This window comes from Thalassophryne amazonica, chromosome 17 (genome assembly GCF_902500255.1).
Source record: "Thalassophryne amazonica chromosome 17, fThaAma1.1, whole genome shotgun sequence".
In the NCBI taxonomy this organism is placed as follows: Eukaryota; Metazoa; Chordata; class Actinopteri; order Batrachoidiformes; family Batrachoididae; genus Thalassophryne; species Thalassophryne amazonica.
The window spans coordinates 61156365-61177403 of NC_047119.1; the positions used below are offsets into that span (position 1 = coordinate 61156365).

Here is a 21039-nt window from a genome sequence, read left to right on the forward strand (position 1 = left end):
TCCCTATGGTGGCGCTTCCTTCACCATTGCAGGTGCGAGCACTAGATGGCACCCTACTGCCTTTAATCACACACAGGACACTACCAGTAACTCTGGTGTGTCAGGGATCATAGGGGAGATTGAGTTTTTTGTGACCTTCTACCTCCCGTGTGATTCTGGGGTTCCCCTGAGTGCTAAAACACAATCCCCGTATTGATTGGCCGTCTGGGTGGTGTGTACAGTGGAGCGAGAGACCTGCCATCAGGGTGGTTTGGGATCTTCGGTTCCTCCGGTTCCCAGGCTAAGGAGCAGGTCAAAGTTCCCCCCAATCTGTCGGCGGTGCCGGTTGAGTACCACGATCTTGCTGACGTTTTTAGCAAGGATCGGGCACTCACCCTTCCCCCACACCGTCCGTACGATTGTGCCATCGATTTGTTGCCAGGCGTGGAGTTTCCCGTCCAGCAGGATGTACAACCTCTCCCGACCTGAGCACGAATCGATGGAGACCTACATCCGGGACTCCTTAGCTGCCGGGCTGATCCGTAACTCCACCTCTCCGATGGGAGCAGGTTTCTTTTTTGTGGGCAAAAAAGATGGCGGTCTTCGTCCATGCATTGATTACCGGTGGGCTGAACGAGATCACGGTTTCGCAACCGATACCCGTTGCCTTTGCTGGATTCGGTGTTCACCCCCCTGCATGGAGCCAAAATCTTCACAAAGTTGGATCTTAGGAACGCATACCACCTAGTTCGGATCTGGAAGGGAGACGAATGGAAGACGGCATTCAACACCCCGTTAGGTCATTTTGAGTACCTGGTCATGCCGTTCGGCCTCACTAATGCCCCCACGACGTTCCAAGCTTTGGTTAATGGCGTCTTGCGGGACTTCCTGCACCGATTCATCTTCATATATCTGGACGATATACTCATCTTTTCTCCGGACCCTGAGACCCATGTACGGCATGTACGTCAGGTCCTGCAGCGGTTGTTGGAGAACCGGCTGTTTGTGAAGGGCGAGAAGTGTGAGTTTTTCAACCGACCCTTTGTCCTTCCGGGGGTTTATCATCTCCTCCAACTCCATCGCCCCGGATCCGGCCAAGGTCGCGGCGGTTGAGAGACTGGCCCCAACCTACGAGCCGTAGAAGCTGCAACAGTTCCTCGGCTTCGCAAATTTTTACAGGAGTTCGATTAAGGGGTATAGTCAGGTAGTTAGCCCCCTGACAGCCCTGACCTCACCAAAGTTTCCCTTCACCTGGTCGGATCGGTGCGATGCCGCGTTCAGGGAGTTGAAACAGCGCTTCTCGACTGCACCTGTCTTGGTGCAGCCCGATCCTAGTCGCCAGTTTGTGGTTGAAGTGGACGCCTCTGACTCAGGGATAGGAGCCGTGCTATCCCAGAGCGGAGAGACCGATAAGGTTCTTCACCCGTGTGCCTATTTTTCCCGCAGGTTGACCCCAGCAGAGCGGAACTATGACGTGGGCAATCGAGAGCTCCTTGCGGTGAAAGAGGCTCTTGAGGAGTGGAGACACCTGCTGGAGGGAGCGTCAGTGCCTTTCACGGTTTTTACTGACCACCGGAACCTGGAGTATATCAGGACCGCCAAGCGACTGAACCCCAGGCAAGCCCGCTGGTCACTGTTTTTCGGCCGTTTTGACTTCCGGATCACCTACTGCCCCGGGACCAAAAACCAGAGATCGGATGCCCTGTCCCGGGTGCACGAACGGGAAGTCGAGACCGAGCTGTCGGATCCACCGGAACCCATCTTACCTGAGTCCACTATCGTGGCTACCCTAACCTGGGACGTGGAGAAGACCATCCGGGAGGCCCTGGCACAGAGCCCGGATCCCGGAACTGGACCGAAAGACAGACTATACGTCCCACCAGAAGCCAGGGCTGCCGTCCTGGACTTCTATCACGGGTCCAAGCTCTCCTGCCACCCAGGGGTGCGTAGGACCGTGGCAGTGGTCCGGCAGCGCTTCTGGTGGGCGTCCCTGGAGACTGATGTCCGGGCTTACATCCAGGCCTGCACCACCTGCACCAGGGGCAAGGCGGACCACCAGAAGGCACAGGGACTCCTACAGCCACTTCCCTGTGCCTCATCGCCCCTGGTCCCACATCGGTCTGGATTTTGTCACGGGCCTCCCGCCGTCCCGGGGACACACCACCATTCTCCCGATAGTGGACCGATTCTCCAAGGCGGCCCACTTCGTGGCCCTCCCGAAGCTCCCGTTGGCCCAGGAGACGGCGGATCTCCTGGTCCACCATGTCGTCCGGCTGCATGGGATACCTACAGACATCGTTTCAGATCGCGGTCCCCAGTTCTCCTCGCAGGTATGGAGAAGTTTCTGCCGGGAACTGGGGGCCACCGTGAGCCTCTCGTCTGGGTATCACCCTCAGACTAACGGACAGGCCGAACGGGCCAATCAAGAGTTGGAGCAAGCCCTTCGGTGTACTACCTCCGCACACCCGACGGCTTGGAGTGAACATCTGGCCTGGATCGAGTACGCTCATAGCAGCCAAGTGTCCTCTGCCACCGGCCTCTCCCCGTTTGAGGTGTGTCTGGGGTACCAACCCCCTTTGTTTCCTTTGGTGGAGGGAGAGGTCGGTGTGCCCTCGGTCCAGGCCCACCTGCGGAGATGCCGTCGGGTGTGGCGCACCGCCCGTTCGGCCTTGTTGAGGGCCCGGACAAGGGCAAAAGCCCTTGCAGACCGTCGACGGTCCCCGGCCCCCGCATACCAGCCCGGGCAGGAGGTATGGCTATCCACCAAGGACATTCCACTCCAGGTCGAGTCGCCCAAGTTAAAAGACCGTTTCATCGGACCATTCACCATCCTTAAGGTCCTCAGTCCTACCGCAGTGAGGCTCTGACTCCCGGCCTCACTGCGGATCATCCGGTCTATCCATGTCCTCCAGGATTAAACCGCATCACACCTCACCCCTCTGTGCCCGGTCCGGCGCCGCCTCCGGCCCGGATCTCGACGGGGAGCCGGCTTGGAGAAGAGGAGCTTCATCCTGGACCCGGCCCTCCTGGCCGATTTCTACCGTCGCCACCCGAACAAGCCTGGTCGGGTGCCAGGAGGCGCCCGTTGAGGGGGGGGTCCTGTTGTGTGGGCCGCCAGAAGAGGAGGTACTGCTGGGCCCACCACCAGAGGCGCCCTGCCTGAAGTGCGGCTTCAGGCACGAGAGGGCGCTGCCACCTCCAGGAACAAGCCGTGGTGACATCAACCATGACAGCTGTCACTGATCATCTACTCCACATCTGGAATAAAAGCAGGAAGACACCTCCACCACATTGCCGAGATATCATCTTCATCAAGAGGTAATATCCTCAGCCTTTGTGGTAATTTTCTAAATCTATCTATTGTGAGTGTTTGCAGGAGTACCGGTCCTTAGTTTGTGGAGGCTGTGCAGGACGGCACTCTTTTCCTCTGAGGGGTCGCTGCAACACGTATTGAGTGAGAGGTGGAGGTGGAATTCCCACCATAATTGTTACTGGGTGCACACACACCCACACTTGACTGTTTTTGTTTTCTGCCAGCAGTACCAGATCCGACCACGCCGAGACGGTGGCCACCTGGGGACTTCGGGACTTGGCGGCTCCAGTATCCCTCGGGTTCGGTGGTGGTGGAAATCGTGTGGTTCCGGTTCGTCTCCAGACGGGCGTCTCCTATCGTCGAGCCTGCCACATGACACCTTTATTAATTGACTTGTTGTACATTCTGTAATCTGCTGTGTTTGGTTGTGACATTCACAACAGTAAAGTGTTCTAATTTAACTCCTTCCATTGTCCGTTCATTTACGCCCCCTGTTGTGGGTCCGTGTCACTACACTTTCCCAAGAAGAAGAAGAAGAAGAAGAAGAAGAAGAAGAGCAGTTGTTAGATTGAACAGCTATGTCAATGACGTGATGTCCGAGTTCCATGATCCGGCACTGTTAGTGATCACACTACATACAGACCATACCCAAGGCCACCTGGACCATGTGTTCTGGCAGGCCTATAGTTCTGCCAATGGGACACTCTTGCAAAGGCAAAAAGTAAATGAGTCCACTCACCACTTTAATCATATCTTAGATCTTGTTCTGACTTATGGTATGGAAATAGAAGACTTAACAGTGTTCCCTGAAAACTCCCTTCTGTCTGATCATTTCTTAATAACATTTACATTTACTCTGATGGACTACCCAGCAGTGGGGAATAAGTTTCATTACACTAGAAGTCTTTCAGAAAGCGCTGTAACTAGGTTTAAGGATATGATTCCTTCTTTATGTTCTCTAATGCCATATACCAACACAGTGCAGAGTAGCTACCTAAACTCTGTAAGTGAGATAGAGTATCTCATCAATAGTTTTACATCCTCATTGAAGACACTTTGGATGCTGTAGCTCCTCTAAAAAAGAGAGCTTTAAATCAGAAGTGCCTGACTCCGTGGTATAAACTCACAACTCGTAGCTTAAAGCAGATAACCCGTAAGTTGGAGAGGAAATGGCGTCTCACTAATTTAGAAGATCTTCACTTAGCCTGGAAAAAGAGTCTGTTGCTCTATAAAAAAAGCCCTCCGTAAAGCTAGGACATCTTTCTACTCATCACTAATTGAAGAAAATAAGAACAACCCCAGGTTTCTTTTCAGCACTGTAGCTAGGCTGACAAAGAGTCAGAGCTCTATTGAGCCGAGTATTCCATTAACTTTAACTAGTAATGACTTCATGACTTTCTTTGCTAACAAAATTTTAACTATTAGAGAAAAAATTACTCATAACCATCCCAAAGACATATCGTTATCTTTGGCTGCTTTCAGTGATGCCGGTATTTGGTTAGACTCTTTCTCTCCGATTGTTCTGAGTTATTTTCATTAGTTACTTCATCCAAACCATCAACATGTTTATTAGACCCCATTCCTACCAGGCTGCTCAAGGAAGCCCTACCATTATTTAATGCTTCGATCTTAAATATGATCAATCTATCTTTGTTAGTTGGCTATGTACCACAGGCTTTTAAGGTGGCAGTAATTAAACCATTACTTAAAAAGCCATCACTTGACCCAGCTATCTTAGCTAATTACGAGGGCTGTCCGTAAAGTATAGGTCCTTTTTATTTTTTTCAAAAACTATATGGATTTCATTCATATGTTTTTACGTCAGACATGCTTGCACCCTCGTGCGCATGCATATGTTTTTCCATGCCTGTCGGTGACGTCATTCGCCTGTGATTATATAGTCAGATCCTAACGAAGTATAGACAGTAGTGCCACCTGCTGCAAGTTGTTGAGTGGCAGAAGAAGAAAATCCGAACCGAACGCCACTCCCCATGACTGTTTGATTTCACCAAATAGGTAGACAGTGACATGTAATACTTTTTTAATCTCTTCTGTATGGTAAAGGAAAAAGATTGATGTTTCAATTTGTATTTCATTTGTGAACAGGTACTGTACATTATTATTGCTGGATTGCGCTAATATGCTCAACCACTGCAAGTTTCACCCCGCATGTGGCAGTGGTTAGAACTGTCGTATCGAACTACAATTTTGCAATTGGGCAGCGTAGTCTCGTTTGAGGGTGGGCGCTAAAGGGTTACATCCAGGGACAGCCCTGTATGTCAGCAGAAACACAGCAATTTCTCTGAGTTTTTGGGCAAATTACACACAAATGCAAAGAAAAAGTGACGATGTGGCAGAAAGTTTGTTTATGACCTGGAGCTGAAACACGCCGAGGCGGTTGTGCAGGTGAGAGAACGCAGCTACTGTGGTTAGCTGCAGGCTAAGACTTACCATCACAACTTCTCCCATTTGCCTCATCTTCCCTTCTCCACTGGGAAATGAAAAAAAACCTGCACTTTTTGCAACTGCTTCGGTGACTGCTGCTAAAAACAAAACAGTACACCATTTTCCCGTGTGAAGCTATGCTGTGTATATATTGCAGAACGGGAGCGGCTGTCCCCATAAGTGGTCAAATCCCACGATATCACACAGGGATTCATACGAGACTGCGGTGCCCCATTCTCTGAGCTCAGCCAAGATCACAGAAATAAGAAAAGATTCCCGACTTACCCACATTGGAGACCACAGCGCTCGTCAGCTCGGAGCCCATCAGTCCTACAGACAGACGGCGCACATGGTCAGACACAGGTTGGTATCACATGCTGTAAGTGCAGAGATGTGACATTTGCACTGGAATTTTCATTATGCAGATTTGTCCACATCATTCTGTTACACTGACTGCAGGTCAAGTCTGTCAAATCATGTGATCAGATTCATGTCAGCGTCTCTGTGCTGCTCAGTATTTGCAACATGGTACAAATTCATAATTAAATCAACATATTACACAAGAAGTAGGTGGGATGGGACAATGTTCCAAGTTCCGTATGTGTTACTTTTAAGGTTTTGTTATTGACTTATAAAGTTGTTCATGGACTGGCACCATCTTATCTGGCTGATCTGGTGGAACCTTATGTGCCGGCCTGGGTTTTGCGGTTGCAGGATGCAGGACTTCTCTGTGCTCCCAGGGTGAAGAAGAAGTCAGCGGGTCAAAGAGCTTTTTCTCATCGTGCACCCACCCTGTGGAACGGTCTTCCTGCGACTGTGAGGCAGTCAGAGTCCGTGGACATTTTTAAGTCAAGACTTGAAACCCATTTTTATTCTCCTTCTTATGAACAGTTTTGATTTTTTTATCTGTTTTATTCTTTTACTTCTGTTTTTAATTATGTATTTGAATTTTTTATTCATTTTTAATTACTTATTTGATTTTTATGTTGAATTGTTCTGTGTGAGGCACCTTGAGACGGCTTTTGTTGTGATTTGGTGCTTTATAAGCTGATTAAATTGAAATTGAATTGAATTGTTACTAGGTTGGCAGCGGGCATAAATGCGTGTGAAATTTGACGTATTAATCTCGGTTTTCCATTCAGGACCAAGAGATCACACGGCTTCCTGTGTGAAAGCGGCTGCAGAGGTGTAATGCTGCGTTTACACATAACGACGACAGGTCACGAATGCCACTAAGTACACATTCTTGGCTGCTGATCACGAATGTGATGATTCGGGGCAGAGGCGTCAGGTGTCCTCAGGAACTGCTGCAACTTGTTACCACACGTTACGATTAATGGCACGTGTTGCTGGAGAATTATCAGGAACCATTACGCACGGTCAAGAATAGTGTACCGTGTTGTTGCGCGCTATTGCGCGTAACAGCGCATCGTTAAGGTCTGTCACGTTGTGAATGAGGTGAATTGTCTCCACACACACACCCATATTCATCTAACCGAATTCAGATCGCTCCAGTTTTTCAGAAGAACTTTGTGACTGCATGCGTAGTTGGGCTCTGTGCCATGGAGTGGCGCAGAGAGGAGGAGGAGGACGAGCCCAGATGTGTGGCTTCATGCGGCTCCTCATCTCGCGCATTTTCCCCAAACGTCAGGCACATGCAGCAGGTGGAACACCTGCAGGAGCGCGCTGAAGAGCACTGAAATTAGACTTTTAGCCGACTTGGTGTCAGCAATCAAACTAAATGCGGTTGCAGCAGGGCTTAATTGTGCGCGCGCGCTTCTTCCTCCGCCGGACTGGAGGAGGTGCAGAGATGTCTGGCCTGCACGTGAGTCTCCTCTCGCTCCTCTGGTTGCCAGACTCGTTCTCCCGCTCATTCGGTTACAACAACAGTGGAACACCTGCAGGAGCGTCCTGAGGAGCTTCAGCAGGAACTGTGGACCGACATTTGGAGCCGAGTTTAATTGTGCGCATGTGACAGAAAACTGATATGTCGTGGCGCGCAGTGCAATGTGACGCCGCGTTACAAGTCGTGTCAAAACTTGACAGTTTCCGTGTGACTTCGTAATAACGCGTGACAGTTTGGGCTCCAAGAACCATCACAGGAACCACTACGAACGCTGTCACGTTCTATTAAGGATCAATACTCATCAAGACGGATCAACACGCTCAGTTGCGACCTCCACGACGTGAGACGAAATTAGGGTGGTGTGTGACATTCATGGAAGATTTTTTTGACAGGCAAAAACATGCTCCACGAATATCAAGAATATCACACACCAACACGCTCTATTAAGAAACCTATTCAGATGCCTTAAGTCACATTAAGAATGTCAGGAATGTGTCACGAATGACAGAAAAAATGACATTCATTAACGCGTCTTGGCTATGTGTATACGCACCTTAAGTTACACTCTTACCTGCACTTCCTGTGCTGTGGGGCCGCTGAGGAGACATGCTGTTTCTCTGCAGGGAGGCTGGTGTGATGGGCAGCAGGTTGGTGCTACCTAGAGCGCCCCCTGTGGCAGGGTGTGAGTAGAGTAGTCCACAGGGATTGCTACCAGGGATGGCCACTCCCATATCGTAGTTTGAAGGGGGCAGACCCTGTGGAATAGCGATCAGCTTGCATCAGAGACTCGACATTAAATCACTGACATGACACAAAAAACAAAGCCAATCTGAACGTACGCAAATTCTCTGTCGGTTAATCATCAGGTCGATGTCATCGTTGATTTTACGGTATTTGTCGTCTGATTCTGGGCTCTGGCCAGCAGAGTCTTCGGCCTCAATATCAGGGCTGTCACAGCCGTTTAAGCCCTTCTTACGCAGTGTCTGGTTAAAAAGGAAACACAAATCTGCATGCTAGCTGTGTAAAAGTTGAACAATTTACATGAAGATATTTGTGTTTAAAAACATTTTCTTTATTTTTTTTACTGCATGAACACAATTTTGAAATATACTACAGCACTCACAACATATAAAACTCATGACATCTTATGATAAATCATAAAAGCAGAACACATTTTACGATTTTACGATATGATACATTATTGTATTATGCATGATTGTGCATGCTTTATTATCTTAAATCTTAAATGTACTTAAGCTCCCAATTTTCTATCGGAACACAAACTTCCTCAGTCTAAAAAAAAATGAACTGCTGTCTCAAGGAGAAAAAGTGTATCAATTTGCATAGATTTTTTTTTTTTTACGTTATTTCAACTTAACTAAAATTATTTCAACTTAATTAGAGAAGTCTTGTGGCATTAACTTAGTTGAAAGTTGAAATAACTAAGTTGAAATAACAGGAAATTTATTAAAATTGTTATATCAATGTTTGTCGTTGAGACAGCAGTTCCTTTTTTAGAGTGTACGGGCACTAGCTCAAAAAACTAAACATTAATCAAGTTACAAAACAAAAATTACAAAAGTTTCAAATAAATAAGTAAATAAACATACAATTATTGATTTGTGTGTCTTCCTTAACACATTGTTAAAATTGTAGAAAACCCACTTCATTCTAGAATGATTGTAAAGACTTGGTTAAATAAATACACCCTTTTCTTAGAAATTGCAGAAACCACCTAAAAAAAAATGCATTTTTAAAGTATCACACAAGAACATTTGTGCAGCTGCAAAATGGAAGTGAGCATAAACACAAATTAAATAGAATGCTTCAAATTCACACATGAAGATTAAAACTCCGAGTCAGCTGAACAATGAAACTGTACTTAAGTTAGTTACTTAACTGATAGTTAAAAATAAATAAATAAATACAGGAAGCAGCCAAAAACTGTGACATCAGCCTGAACTACAGAAGTTTGATTAATTCACATTAATTACTGGAACAACCTCCTCCAAATAAATAAATCCAGAAACCTCAACTGATCACAAAAAACAACATTTCAATAACTTTTAAGACCAAAGATAACATACAGTTGTGTTATTTGTGGAGGTGATGGTCCAGTGATTAAGCAGTGGGCTTGGGACCAGAGGATTCTTGGTTCAAACCCCAGTCTGACTGGAAAGTCACTAAGGGCCCTCGGAGGCAACATCCTCAATCCTGGAGTTGGTTTGGGTGTGTAGTGAGTGCCTCACATGGCAGCACCCTGACATCGGCGTGTGAGTGTGTCTGTGTGAGGTGTTATTGTAAAAGCACTTTGAGCTTCTGTATACCAAACACTTGTGGTCACCACACCTTCTGACAGATGTCTATCTGGATATGTGACCACCCTCCTTACTGACTTAGCAGAAATAATCAAGTCCTATATAGGCCCTGAGGCCCCTTGATGCCCGTGCTTATCTCCGGGTAACATACTGTGAACTGGGTGAAGGTCTATGACTTCCTTCAGCGCAGGACACCAGTTTAAGGGCGATACTCTCTCGTCTTCCAACTGGCAAAGTGGCTAAAACTCCCAATCACTTGTACTGATGCACAACTGTTTGAACTGCAGTTGTCTGGAAACAGCTCCAGGAGGCATTCCTGAGTTTTCAAATCTATGGTTCCCTTTCTCACATCTGCACAGAGAAGCTACCAGATAATCAGATGCTCACTAATAGCAAGTTAAGAGTCCATGGCAGTGTAAAAAAAAAAAAATTGGAACTGTTAGCACGACCAAATTAATAATCTAAGTGGGTGTATGAATATATCAATTTCAGAAAATTCAAAATAAACCTGCAAAGAATTTTTAATTTTAAAATAAATATATTATTATTAAAGATGTACATTGTACAATCATTCTGCCCCAGAAAAGAACAGAATATGATATTAATATTAAATGTGACATCTTTCCAATATACCCACAGATCACCAGTGAGAAAAGCTGATTTACACCAAAGAAATGAACAAGTTTCCTATTCTTTAGATTCAAAGACAGCAATATCTATTTCAACCACTGAGGGGCGCCACCTGTGCATGCATTAGAAGAATGAAGCTGAACACACTGTCCACATTTTTCCCACAAACATTCTGAGACAAACATCAATGATTTCTGGAGAAATCAACTACAATCAAGTAAGATATCATTATTTCAAACTGCGTTTAAGAATCAGGAGGCTTTTGGCTGTTTGTTCGTCTGTCTGCAGAGAGCACACAGCCTTACGAAGCTTCTCGGCATTCCCAGACTGTGGCAGAGAAACCAGATGACGACCGCAGTGATGTATGTGTGCACTGTGCAGCATGCGGTCCTGGCTTTCAGTGGTCTACTTCAGCACTTCACAGCCCATTAGTCTATGACCAAATGACTGCAGTATCACACGGGTGCACGTACACACACACACACGGAGGGCTCAGTGTTTGGCCCAGTGCAGCTATCCCACTCATCCCAGTCATGTCCACCTGTTCTGCTTTACAGAAGGGTGGGGGCTGCCCTGACAGTCATCTGGGGAGGGGGGGTGTGGTGGTGCAAAGCCCATTTACCACCAGTACTCGTGTGAACACGGCGTGATGGCCGTAGAAGGCAACTGCTTTTGATTGTGTTCCCCAGTATTTGTGACACCCCATCCTTCACAATCTGACAGTCTGACTCATCCAGTAAAACACGAAACCGCGTTACCGCTCCACCTAATACAGGCTGAGCAATGACAAGAAACAACACAATTGCCAAATATATATAGGGTGTCTCAAAAACGAACTAACTCCCCAGCAAATGGCAAGGAGACTTGAATTTGCTAGGTGATTTTCAGGAAAACTGGAAACAGCTGATTTGTTTCTTAGGAAACTTCTGACGAGGAGGTTACACTGATCATGTGGTGTAAAAGATAAAGGGCTAAAACATCAAAAAGGAAAAACTGAACTAAAAACTGTGCACTGGGGAGAAAAATTACATTCTTCGGCCACATGGTCATGCAGAAAATGTCTGATAATATTGGTTTTTCTGTGCTGTCAAAATACTTTTGGGTACATTTTTTGAGACACCATAAAATATTGCATTTTGTTTCAACTGCACCCCAACGCCACCTGGTCTGTATTCCCCTGATCAAATAGCCTCATAGTACACGTTTTATTAACAAAAGCAAAGAAATCAAATATATCAAAAATAAAATAGATCTGATTTTGGATCCTTCTTTTTGAAATGAGTAATACCAAGTAAATGCTGATGCAGTTAATAATATCTACACTGACGATAACATCTACATGAATTAAATCTGCAAAGCCCCCCCCCACAGTGACATTTGCTTCCTCTGCGATACGACACATGATACACTGTAAATCGTGATTCAGCAAGATGAATCCTTATGTTGGACATCAACTGCCTCAAGTAGAAGAAGAAGAGAAGTCTCACACAGACAAATGCACGCTTTGTTGATTACCACAACAAAAGTATCCAATTCATTGTCACTTTGTTACAAACATGTCAACTGGTAACCGGGAATAAATATGCACTGGTGTTAGACGTTTGTTCTTTGGACTCATGAATTTGAAGTCAAGTTTAGCAAAAGTAAAAGCAGAAATGAGGTGAAGATATGCAAGTGTGTGTGATATCCCACTGATAACACGGCAAGCATGTAAATTCATGTCTGTCACCATCTCCCTGGTGTAACTCACAGGGTGTCAAAATCCAACCCCTTGGCCACGTCGTGAAACCTGAGTAATGGATCAAGTAGGAGATTGCCTGGCGGGGTGAAATATGGTAGAGGACCTTGTGTGCCACATGGCTGCCAAGGTAGACACAAAGGTCCTGTGGGACCTTCATGGAACAGATTGCCTTTAAACATCAGAGCTGCTCCGACTTTAGAGCCTTTTAAATCTGCTCTTAAGATTTACCTTTTTGCTTTGGTTTTAATACAATTTAAGCTGTATGTGTCTGGTTTTTACTTGTCTTTTGTTTATTTGGATTTTTTTTGCCTTGTTTTTGTAATGTTTTTGATTTTTTTTTTTTTTTTTTTTTTTACATGTGAAGTACTTTGGGCAGCTCGTGTTGTTGAAAATGTGCTATATAAATAAAATTGACATTGACATTGACAGGACCCCTGAACGTGAGACAGCTACCGGAGTTCTGGTGAGACAAGAAGTCCTCAAAGGTAGATCAGGTGGAGGAGGAGCTCAGTTGAAGGCTGCAGCAAGTCTTCAGACCATGAACGCCTGCGATTTCCCAGCCATCCGACCAGGCTAAGCATCTGTCAAGGGCCATGTATTTATAACATTCCCACGTTAAACAAACCCACACACAGGCATTGACCTATGATGACTGATTTTCTAGGCTGTGCTCCACACTCTCAAGTCTTTTGACAATCTGCAAAGAGTGACGGGCAGGATTGTGAATCTGGAAACTCATAGCTCAAACTCCAGGTGTGTGATTCAGTCGTCAGACTGAACTTACCAAAACAAGCATGAAGGAAAATGTTTACCTCATTAAATATGTCCGTTTACAATGAATAATTTTTTTTCCTCCGTCCTTGAGTAGTCAGCAGTGTCTGCATTTAAGCTCCTGTATGCTCGTGCAGCACAAACCACAAAAGGGCTTTTACCATTTATCAAAAAAGGATAGAAATCAGAGTTTTTGCTAGTAAAACTGCCAGATTGTTAGGACCCCTTCACACATAGTGCGAAGTTTGGTCGATGTCTGGTCGATTACGGCGAAACAGGTCGAAATTAGGGCACCACAGAACATCGTAGGCATGCACAACCCCGGCGCGAGAGTTTGTGCACGCGCCGGTGTCTTTCAAGCAGCAACAGTGCCGGGTGCAGCACATTGCGCCGCTTATGTGGAATAAATAAAAAATAAAAACCAGCCAGTACCTTTGGGAGCACATCGCACCGCTTATGTGGAATAATAAAAAAGAAGAAAAAAAAAAACACACCACCTGGGAGGCAAACTCACTCCTTTCAAAAGCTCTGATTCCCAGTCAGAGACTTTACCACTGAGCTACGGAGCTGTTCTTTGAAAGCTGCGGAAAGCTGCCTCATATCAGGAAGGACATGGCAGTATTACAAAAAAATTAAAATCATACAGCATATAAAAACACCACATTTATCAAGAGAGTAATAATATTTGTATTGATCCGTCTGTTTATCTGTACATGACCCATGGTCACTGACATACAGTCAAGAAATGGCATGAATGAGAAGCAGTGTGCTCTGATGTCCACAACTACTGGTCCGGTGCGTCTAGTCGGCCGTGCACGTGTTCTGCCCGATGCGTGTCTTGTAGACAGCACGTCACAGCACAGACGCCACATCATTGGGAACAGAGCTCATGTGGGTGACGTGATGGTCAGATCGCCTGCTGCGTGTTCTGATCTGATGGTCCATTTCAACCTGGCAGGCTGTCATTGTCCGCTCCATGCGCACACTTGCTGGCTGCAGCTTGTCACCACCACAATATTTTTTTATTTATGTCCACGTAAATACAGCAATCAGACACACACGCCTCACAGTGGACAGTCCATGACCGTCCAAACACAGTAGGTGTTGTGTAGCTGGAATGTCCAGAATGACAGATCACCACAGCTGCTTCTGTCATAGCCACACCTCCTGTCAGTTCTCAGCGCACACACCAAAGCCACAGTCGTGTGGAAGTTAAACAAGTTTCTCTGCCAGTATGACAGTGGTCATCTGCAGTCTCTTGTCATGTGAAGAGTGCGACTGGCCACATATTTTCTAAGTGCCATGTGAGCAGTGTTAGGTGTTTGTGCGTGTCACCTGGAATTTGGCCAACACCTCCCGCGAGAGGGTGTGATGGGTGCACACAGCACACACTCTTTCTTTCAGACGCTTGTTTGTGCAAATAGTTGTAGCAACAGGTGTACGAGGCGTTGGAGGCAGGGACGACATTACACGGTTTGCATACGATTGAAGTGCACATGAAGTGCACTTCATCCAAACTTCAAACTATGTGTGATGGGGTCCATAAGGCTATTTTGTTTTTTTTTAATTTGCCACCATGGTGATTCACGGAGGCAAACTCAACTTGCCACATTGAAATTGAACTTCATTCATTCATTTGCTATCGCTAGGTCTGGTGGGCACATAGGCCGCACTGCTTAGGGACTATGGCATGCAACTTTTATATGATTCGACGACTCACACGAGGCAGCAGATGGTGGTTTTGGTCCAAATTATGGTAAAACCGGAGTCTTAAATACGCCTTGAAAAAGAGACAATCTGACATAAATTGCGACAGACTGCCGTCCTGTCCAGGCTCTACCCTGCTTTATGTACAATGACCACCGGGATAGACTCCAGCCCCTACGGGCACCCTTAACTGGAATAAGTGGGTTTAGAGAATGGACGGATACATTTTAGGACTTTAAGAAAAATCTGTACTCTTAAGTGGTACATATAAGCTTGAGTTTAATAATAAATGAATCTGTCACTGTTGGAAAAAAAAAGGTCAAAAAAATTTGAAAGTGAAGACATAATTTTACAGGAAAGCATCATGTTAAGAGAATGAAGGCGTGAAATGTTTCAAGGAAAAGTGGAAAACATAAAAAGTAGTTCATAGCCAATCAGACGATGGTCAGCTGAGCCTTTGGGATACTGGTAGGATAAAACAGTCAGACCTCACCAAGAGGATCCCACCAGACGAGGATAACGGTACAAACAATTGATCCGAAAAGAAATGTTCTAAATCCACTTTTCATTGTTGCTGATATCTTGTGTCCATCTGCGAAATAAACTGAAGTTCAACAGCAGCAAGAAAAGAAGTACTCACAGCCGAGTGACGCCATTGAACAGCTGACCAATCAACACGTGAGACAGACAGGTGTGGGAGGCTGAAAGTTACTAATTTTGTCGCACACATTCCATCTCACTTCAAAGTCCAGTTTCATTTCATTTCAGTCACCACATGCTCTGCTTCATAGTGGTCCAGCAACAAGGACGTCCATCAACAACTTCAGTAGTTTCCACTCTCTGGACTAGGACTATGATATTTTAAAGCTTACTTAGCCCATAACTGTATACAGGGTGACCAAAAAAAAAAACAAAAAACAAAACCCAGAACCCAGAACCCAGAAATTGTAATAAATCTGACATATAACTGAAACTTTGGGGAATGATCTGTAGACAGACTGAAGTTTAAAGCCCTGGTCCCATCAAATAATGAAGGCTGAATAATGAGCCACGCAGCATGTTTTTTTTTTTTTTTTTTGCTAGGAGAGGATTTATTCAACTATCGTAGGAGAACAGTGGCTCTTAGAGGTATTATCTTAAGTTAATGAGGCTCATCTCTGAGCATTACACCAATTTCAAGATCTTCAAAATTTAGCAACAACAGCGTGGGGTACGAGGACTAACAAGGATTATAGAGGTATGTTTGTGGTGTGGACGACAGCTACGGCAGCTACGAGGACCTGAGATGCTATTTTTGGAGCGGCTGCCCTCTTGCGCACACGATCCCACCTGCTTTGTGTGCAAGGCGCTGTTTACAAAATAATTATTTTGTTGCGGATTAATCATTTTCTGTCAAACCTTGGATGCTGAAAACACCTCTAATCGCTTCTAGAATCACAAAAGACCGTTTCATTTGGATGCTTTTTTTTTCTTAATAATTAATTAATCAATTGCAAATTATAAAGAACACAATGCTCATACAGCCGAGGGTATTTTAGCATTGCGTTATATTTTAAAATTGTGTACAAATGGTGCAACCCACTTGCAGTTTGTTATATTTGGCTCTTGTGTTTGCACTTTTTACTTCCATACTACTGTATGCTGGCGTCATCTGGTCTAGAATTTGGACATGCTTGCATGGTGGTTGTTCTTTGCACTTCAACATTACCACTGGTGGCAGCGGTGCATAAAGAACCAAGAGTGGAAACAGTTTTACCGAGGGAGCCTAGTCGAACTCAGAGCAGGAAAAATATCAAAATCAGACTGCATTTGGTCAAACTAGAAGTACTGTAGTAAGCAGGTTGTTGGAGGTCCCCTTTAATGATGGTTGGTAGACTGTGTCACTGAAAGAAGGCTGGGTATTTGGGCAGGTATTACCTTCAAACCCACAGGAGAAGGTAAGTCGGGTGAGATGAAAGTTGCAGTGAGGGCAGTATGATGGTGCGCTCACAGTCTGTATGAATTAACCAGCAGATGAGCAGTGGCTCTTTTGTTTTGGCTGTAATCTTATAATGTTCTTGTCAAGGCTACAGCGCAGATAAATGACAAATAATCTTATTTTGTTGACTCAGTCTGGGAACCCTGGCCGTTTATAAAACTGAGACATTCTGCTGCATTCCTGACTTTGTTCGCTTTATTTTCATTTGGCCAACTTTGTGGTATGTGTGCGTGCATGCATGCACATGTGTGTGCGTGTTTATGTGTGTTTGCGTCATTCTGTGCTGTTTCAGATTAGAAACAGATGAAGTGTTCATTAAAGTGACACACACACACACACTCACAAAGTTCAGTTCCTTTGTGTTGGCTGTGATCCCTCTCGGCTAAATGCCTGGAAACTGATAGTAGTCTAAGAATAGCACAACGCGCGGCTAAGAATAGCCCTGACAGGCTGTGAGAGTGTGACTGTGGTTTGTCTCAGACTGAGTGTGTGTGTGTGTGTGTGTGTGTGTGTGTGTGTGTGTGTGTGTGTGTGTGTGTGTGTGTGTGTGTGTGTGTGTGTGTGTGTGTGTGTGTGTGTGTGTGTGTGTGTAATTGTGGGCCACTGGGGGAAAATAAAGAAAATAACCAAGTTAAATAACCAAGTCCTGCCTGTTCTTTCCTCTGTTTCCCAAAAGAATGAGCCAGGTTTTATGTAAATATGTAGAGCAGCAAAAAAGGGCAGAAACGTGATGAATATTTTTACTCACATGCTTCCAATTTCAGTGTGGATTATCAGGCTCGTGTAAACAGGATTCAACCTCAATGCAGAAAAAAGTTGGGACAGTACGGAAAATGTCAAAAAACAAGTCCGCACAAGACAGACAGCAGTTCATGTTTTGTGTAGTCGGTGTCATTTTACTTGTAATATACATCCATTCCTGCATTTATCACCTGCAGCCCAATACAAAACACGCTAGGGGGGCAGTAAGGGGCAGATAATCTCCAGTTTGTCAGCAGATCAATCAATCAATCAACTTTTTTCTTATATAGCGCCAAATCACAACAAACAGTTGCCCCAAGGCGCTCCATATTGTAAGGCAAGGCCATACAATAATTATGAAAAACCCCAACGGTCAAAACGACCCCCTATGAGCAAGCACTTGGCAACAGTGGGAAGGAAAAACTCCCTTTTAACAGGAAGAAACCTCCAGCAGAACCAGGCTCAGGGAGGGGCAGTCTTCTGCTGAGACTGGTTGGGGCTGAGGGAAAAAACCAGGAAAAAGACATGCCGTGAAGGGGGGCAGAGATCGATCACTAATGATTAAATGCAGAGTGATGCATACGGAGCAAAAAGAGAAAGAAACAGTGCATCATGGGAACCCCCCCACAATCTACGTCTAAAGCAGCATAACCAAGGGATGGTCCAGGGTCACCCGATCCAGCCCTAACTATAAGCCTTAGCGAAAAGGAAAGTTTTAAGCCTAATCTTAAAAGTAGAGAGGGTATCTGTCTCCCTGATCTGAATTGGGAGCTGGTTCCACAGGAGAGGAGCCTGAAAGCTGAAGGCTCTGCCTCCCATTCTACTCTTACAAACCCTAGGAACTACAAGTAAGCCCGCAGTCTGAGAGCGAAGCGCTCTAATGGGGTAATATGGTACTACGAGGTCCCTAAGATAAGATGGGACCTGATTATTCAAAACCTTATAAGTAAGAAGAAGAATTTTAAATTCTATTCTAGAATTAACAGGAAGCCAATGAAGAGAGGCCAATATGGGTGAGATATGCTCTCTCCTTCTAGTCCCTGTCAGTACTCTAGCTGCAGCATTTTGAATTAACTGAAGGCTTGAAAAAGGGGACTTTTAGGACAACCTGATAATAATGAATTACAATAGTCCAGCCTAGAGGAAATAAATGCATGAATTAGTTTTTCAGCATCACTCTGAGACAAGACCTTTCTAATTTTAGAGATATTGCGCAAATGCAAAAAAGCAGTCCTACATATTTGTTTAATATGCGCATTGAATGACATATCCTGATCAAAAATGACTCCAAGATTTCTCACAGTATTACTAGAGGTCAGGGTAATGCCATCCAGAGTAAGGATCTGGTTAGACACCATGTTTCTAAGATTTGTGGGGCCAAGTACAATAACTTCAGTTTTATCTGAGTATAAAAGAAGGAAATTAGAGGTCATCCATGTCTTTATGTCTGTAAGACAATCCTGCAGTTTAGCTAATTGGTGTGTGTCCTCTGGCTTCATGGATAGATAAAGCTGAGTATCATCTGCGTAACAATGAAAATTTAAGCAATGCTGTCTAATAATACTGCCTAAGGGAAGCATGTATAAAGTGAATAAAATTGGTCCTAGCACAGAACCTTGTAGAACTCCATAATTAACCTTAGTCTATGAAGAACATTCCCCATTTACATGAACAAATTGTAATCTACTTCACTGCATAAAGGGCAAGGTTGCCTGCCTAAAAAGTACACCCTTGATTTCCAGTCCCTCAGACAGCACCGCGTCAACAACAGCCATTCATCAATAGCTGATATAATCACATGGGCAAAAGGTTCATTTTGAAAACCTTTGTCAGGTACTGCAATAAGGATTTACATTCACAAATGCCACTTAAAATTTAAACAGGCAAAAAAGAAGCCTTATAAGACTTCTCTGGGCTTGGAGGCATCTAAACTGGAACATCACACAGTAGAAACATGTATTACACTCAGAGGAATCAGTATTCCAGATCCTTTTTGGAAGAAATGGATGCTGTGTGCTGCGAACCAAAGATGAAAAGAACCATCCAGATTGTTATCAGCAACAAGTCCAAAAGTCAGGGTCTGTCATGGTGTGGGATTGTGTCATTGCCCTTGGCAGATGTAATTTACACTTCTATTAATACAGAAAAGCACATTGAGAGTTTTTGACAACATATGCTGCCTTCAAAATGACATCTTTTCCATGCATTTTTCAAGACGACAATGAAAAACCATCTTCTGCACACATATGGCAACGGTCACTGCTACTGAACGGGCCTGTCTGCCGAATGTGGGAAGAATTTTGAAACAAAAAAATTGCAATGATGACAACATACTGTTGCAGACCATAACAATGTTGGCAGAAAGAATGGGACAAAATCACACCTGAAACTTTTAGGTGTTGTGAGAATGAATGACAATGTGTTGGAAGCCATACATCCAGGAATGCAGCATGTATTTTAACAAATTATATTCAATTGACCAGAAAAACGTGAAATATGTCAGATTTATACTTGAGTTCATCTGATATTGATATTTTAGGGGCTGATGCCAATATTTGGGAGTGAAAATAGCAATTCCGATACATCTGCCAAACAGTACAAAAATAGCAATGATTCCTAACACTGACAAAGAACTACAATTGAGATTTGATGATTCACAGTTTAAACGAGAACCTTATTATAAATAACTATAACCAATAACCAACCAAAGTACGTCACGCTGCCCTTACTGGGATTGGCAGTCACTGTGTCACATTGCTCATCATTAGTACTAACCAAAACGTTAGCGTCGATAACTGCTAATCCGCTAACTAAAAAGTTAACTTTTGTAACGCTAAATCGATAAACCACAAAAAAATTTAGGGGAACAGCTAAGTGCTAAGTTTTAGTACTGTCAGCTACTTATAAGTCAGTTTCGAGTTTAAGCCCTGCCGAAGCCTTGGAGTAAATCAATTCAATTTAATTCAATGATTAAAAGATTAAAAGCATGATAAAAAAAGTTTAAAAGGTGAAAAAGAATAAAAGCATATTACTTGCCAAAAGGCATTGTGGGGAAAATGAGGCATTTGGCTATTGCAAAACTGAAAATTCTGTTTGTGAAGTGTAATTCACAACCAACATAGGTCGCTATTCATACTCCCAGCATTCTATGCATTTTGACTGGGGGGGGGAGTGATCAAAAGTGACATTTGAATTTCCCATAATACCTTTCGGCAACATGTGTCTGTTAAAAGCTCAAACCTTCAGAATTTAGGGCATTCCTTTAAAAGATATGTCATATGTGTGCTGTTTTCTCTCTGTAAAAATGACAGAGGTACCATTAATATTGATAAATTGCCCAGAATTAGTTGTTTATGAGTAAAACCATGAGTGAAAAGAACGTTGCGTTTCATGTCTCCTGCCCGCTGTCTGTCTTTTTGCATGTTGAAAGTAAATTACTTTTTTGTGGCAATAACAGCCGGCCTGCTCCGCTCTCTTCTGCTGGGGGAGGATTGAGTACACAGCCATCTGACTATTTCAAATCACGCAACAGGAAAGTACTAACATGTATGATTTTGACCGTTAACTTTT

At 44.4% G+C, this 21039-nt stretch overlaps 1 protein-coding gene across 1 annotated transcript in view; it reads right to left on the reverse strand.

The window, feature by feature from the left end:
- The window catches only part of LOC117529694 (myocyte-specific enhancer factor 2C-like), a 64362-nt gene that overhangs the window by 17771 nt on the left and 25552 nt on the right, over positions 1-21039 (reverse strand). Inside the window, 3 exon segments of the mRNA XM_034192540.1 lie at positions 6023-6067; positions 8155-8338; positions 8423-8566. Coding sequence (XP_034048431.1) covers positions 6023-6067; positions 8155-8338; positions 8423-8566 — 373 coding nt within the window.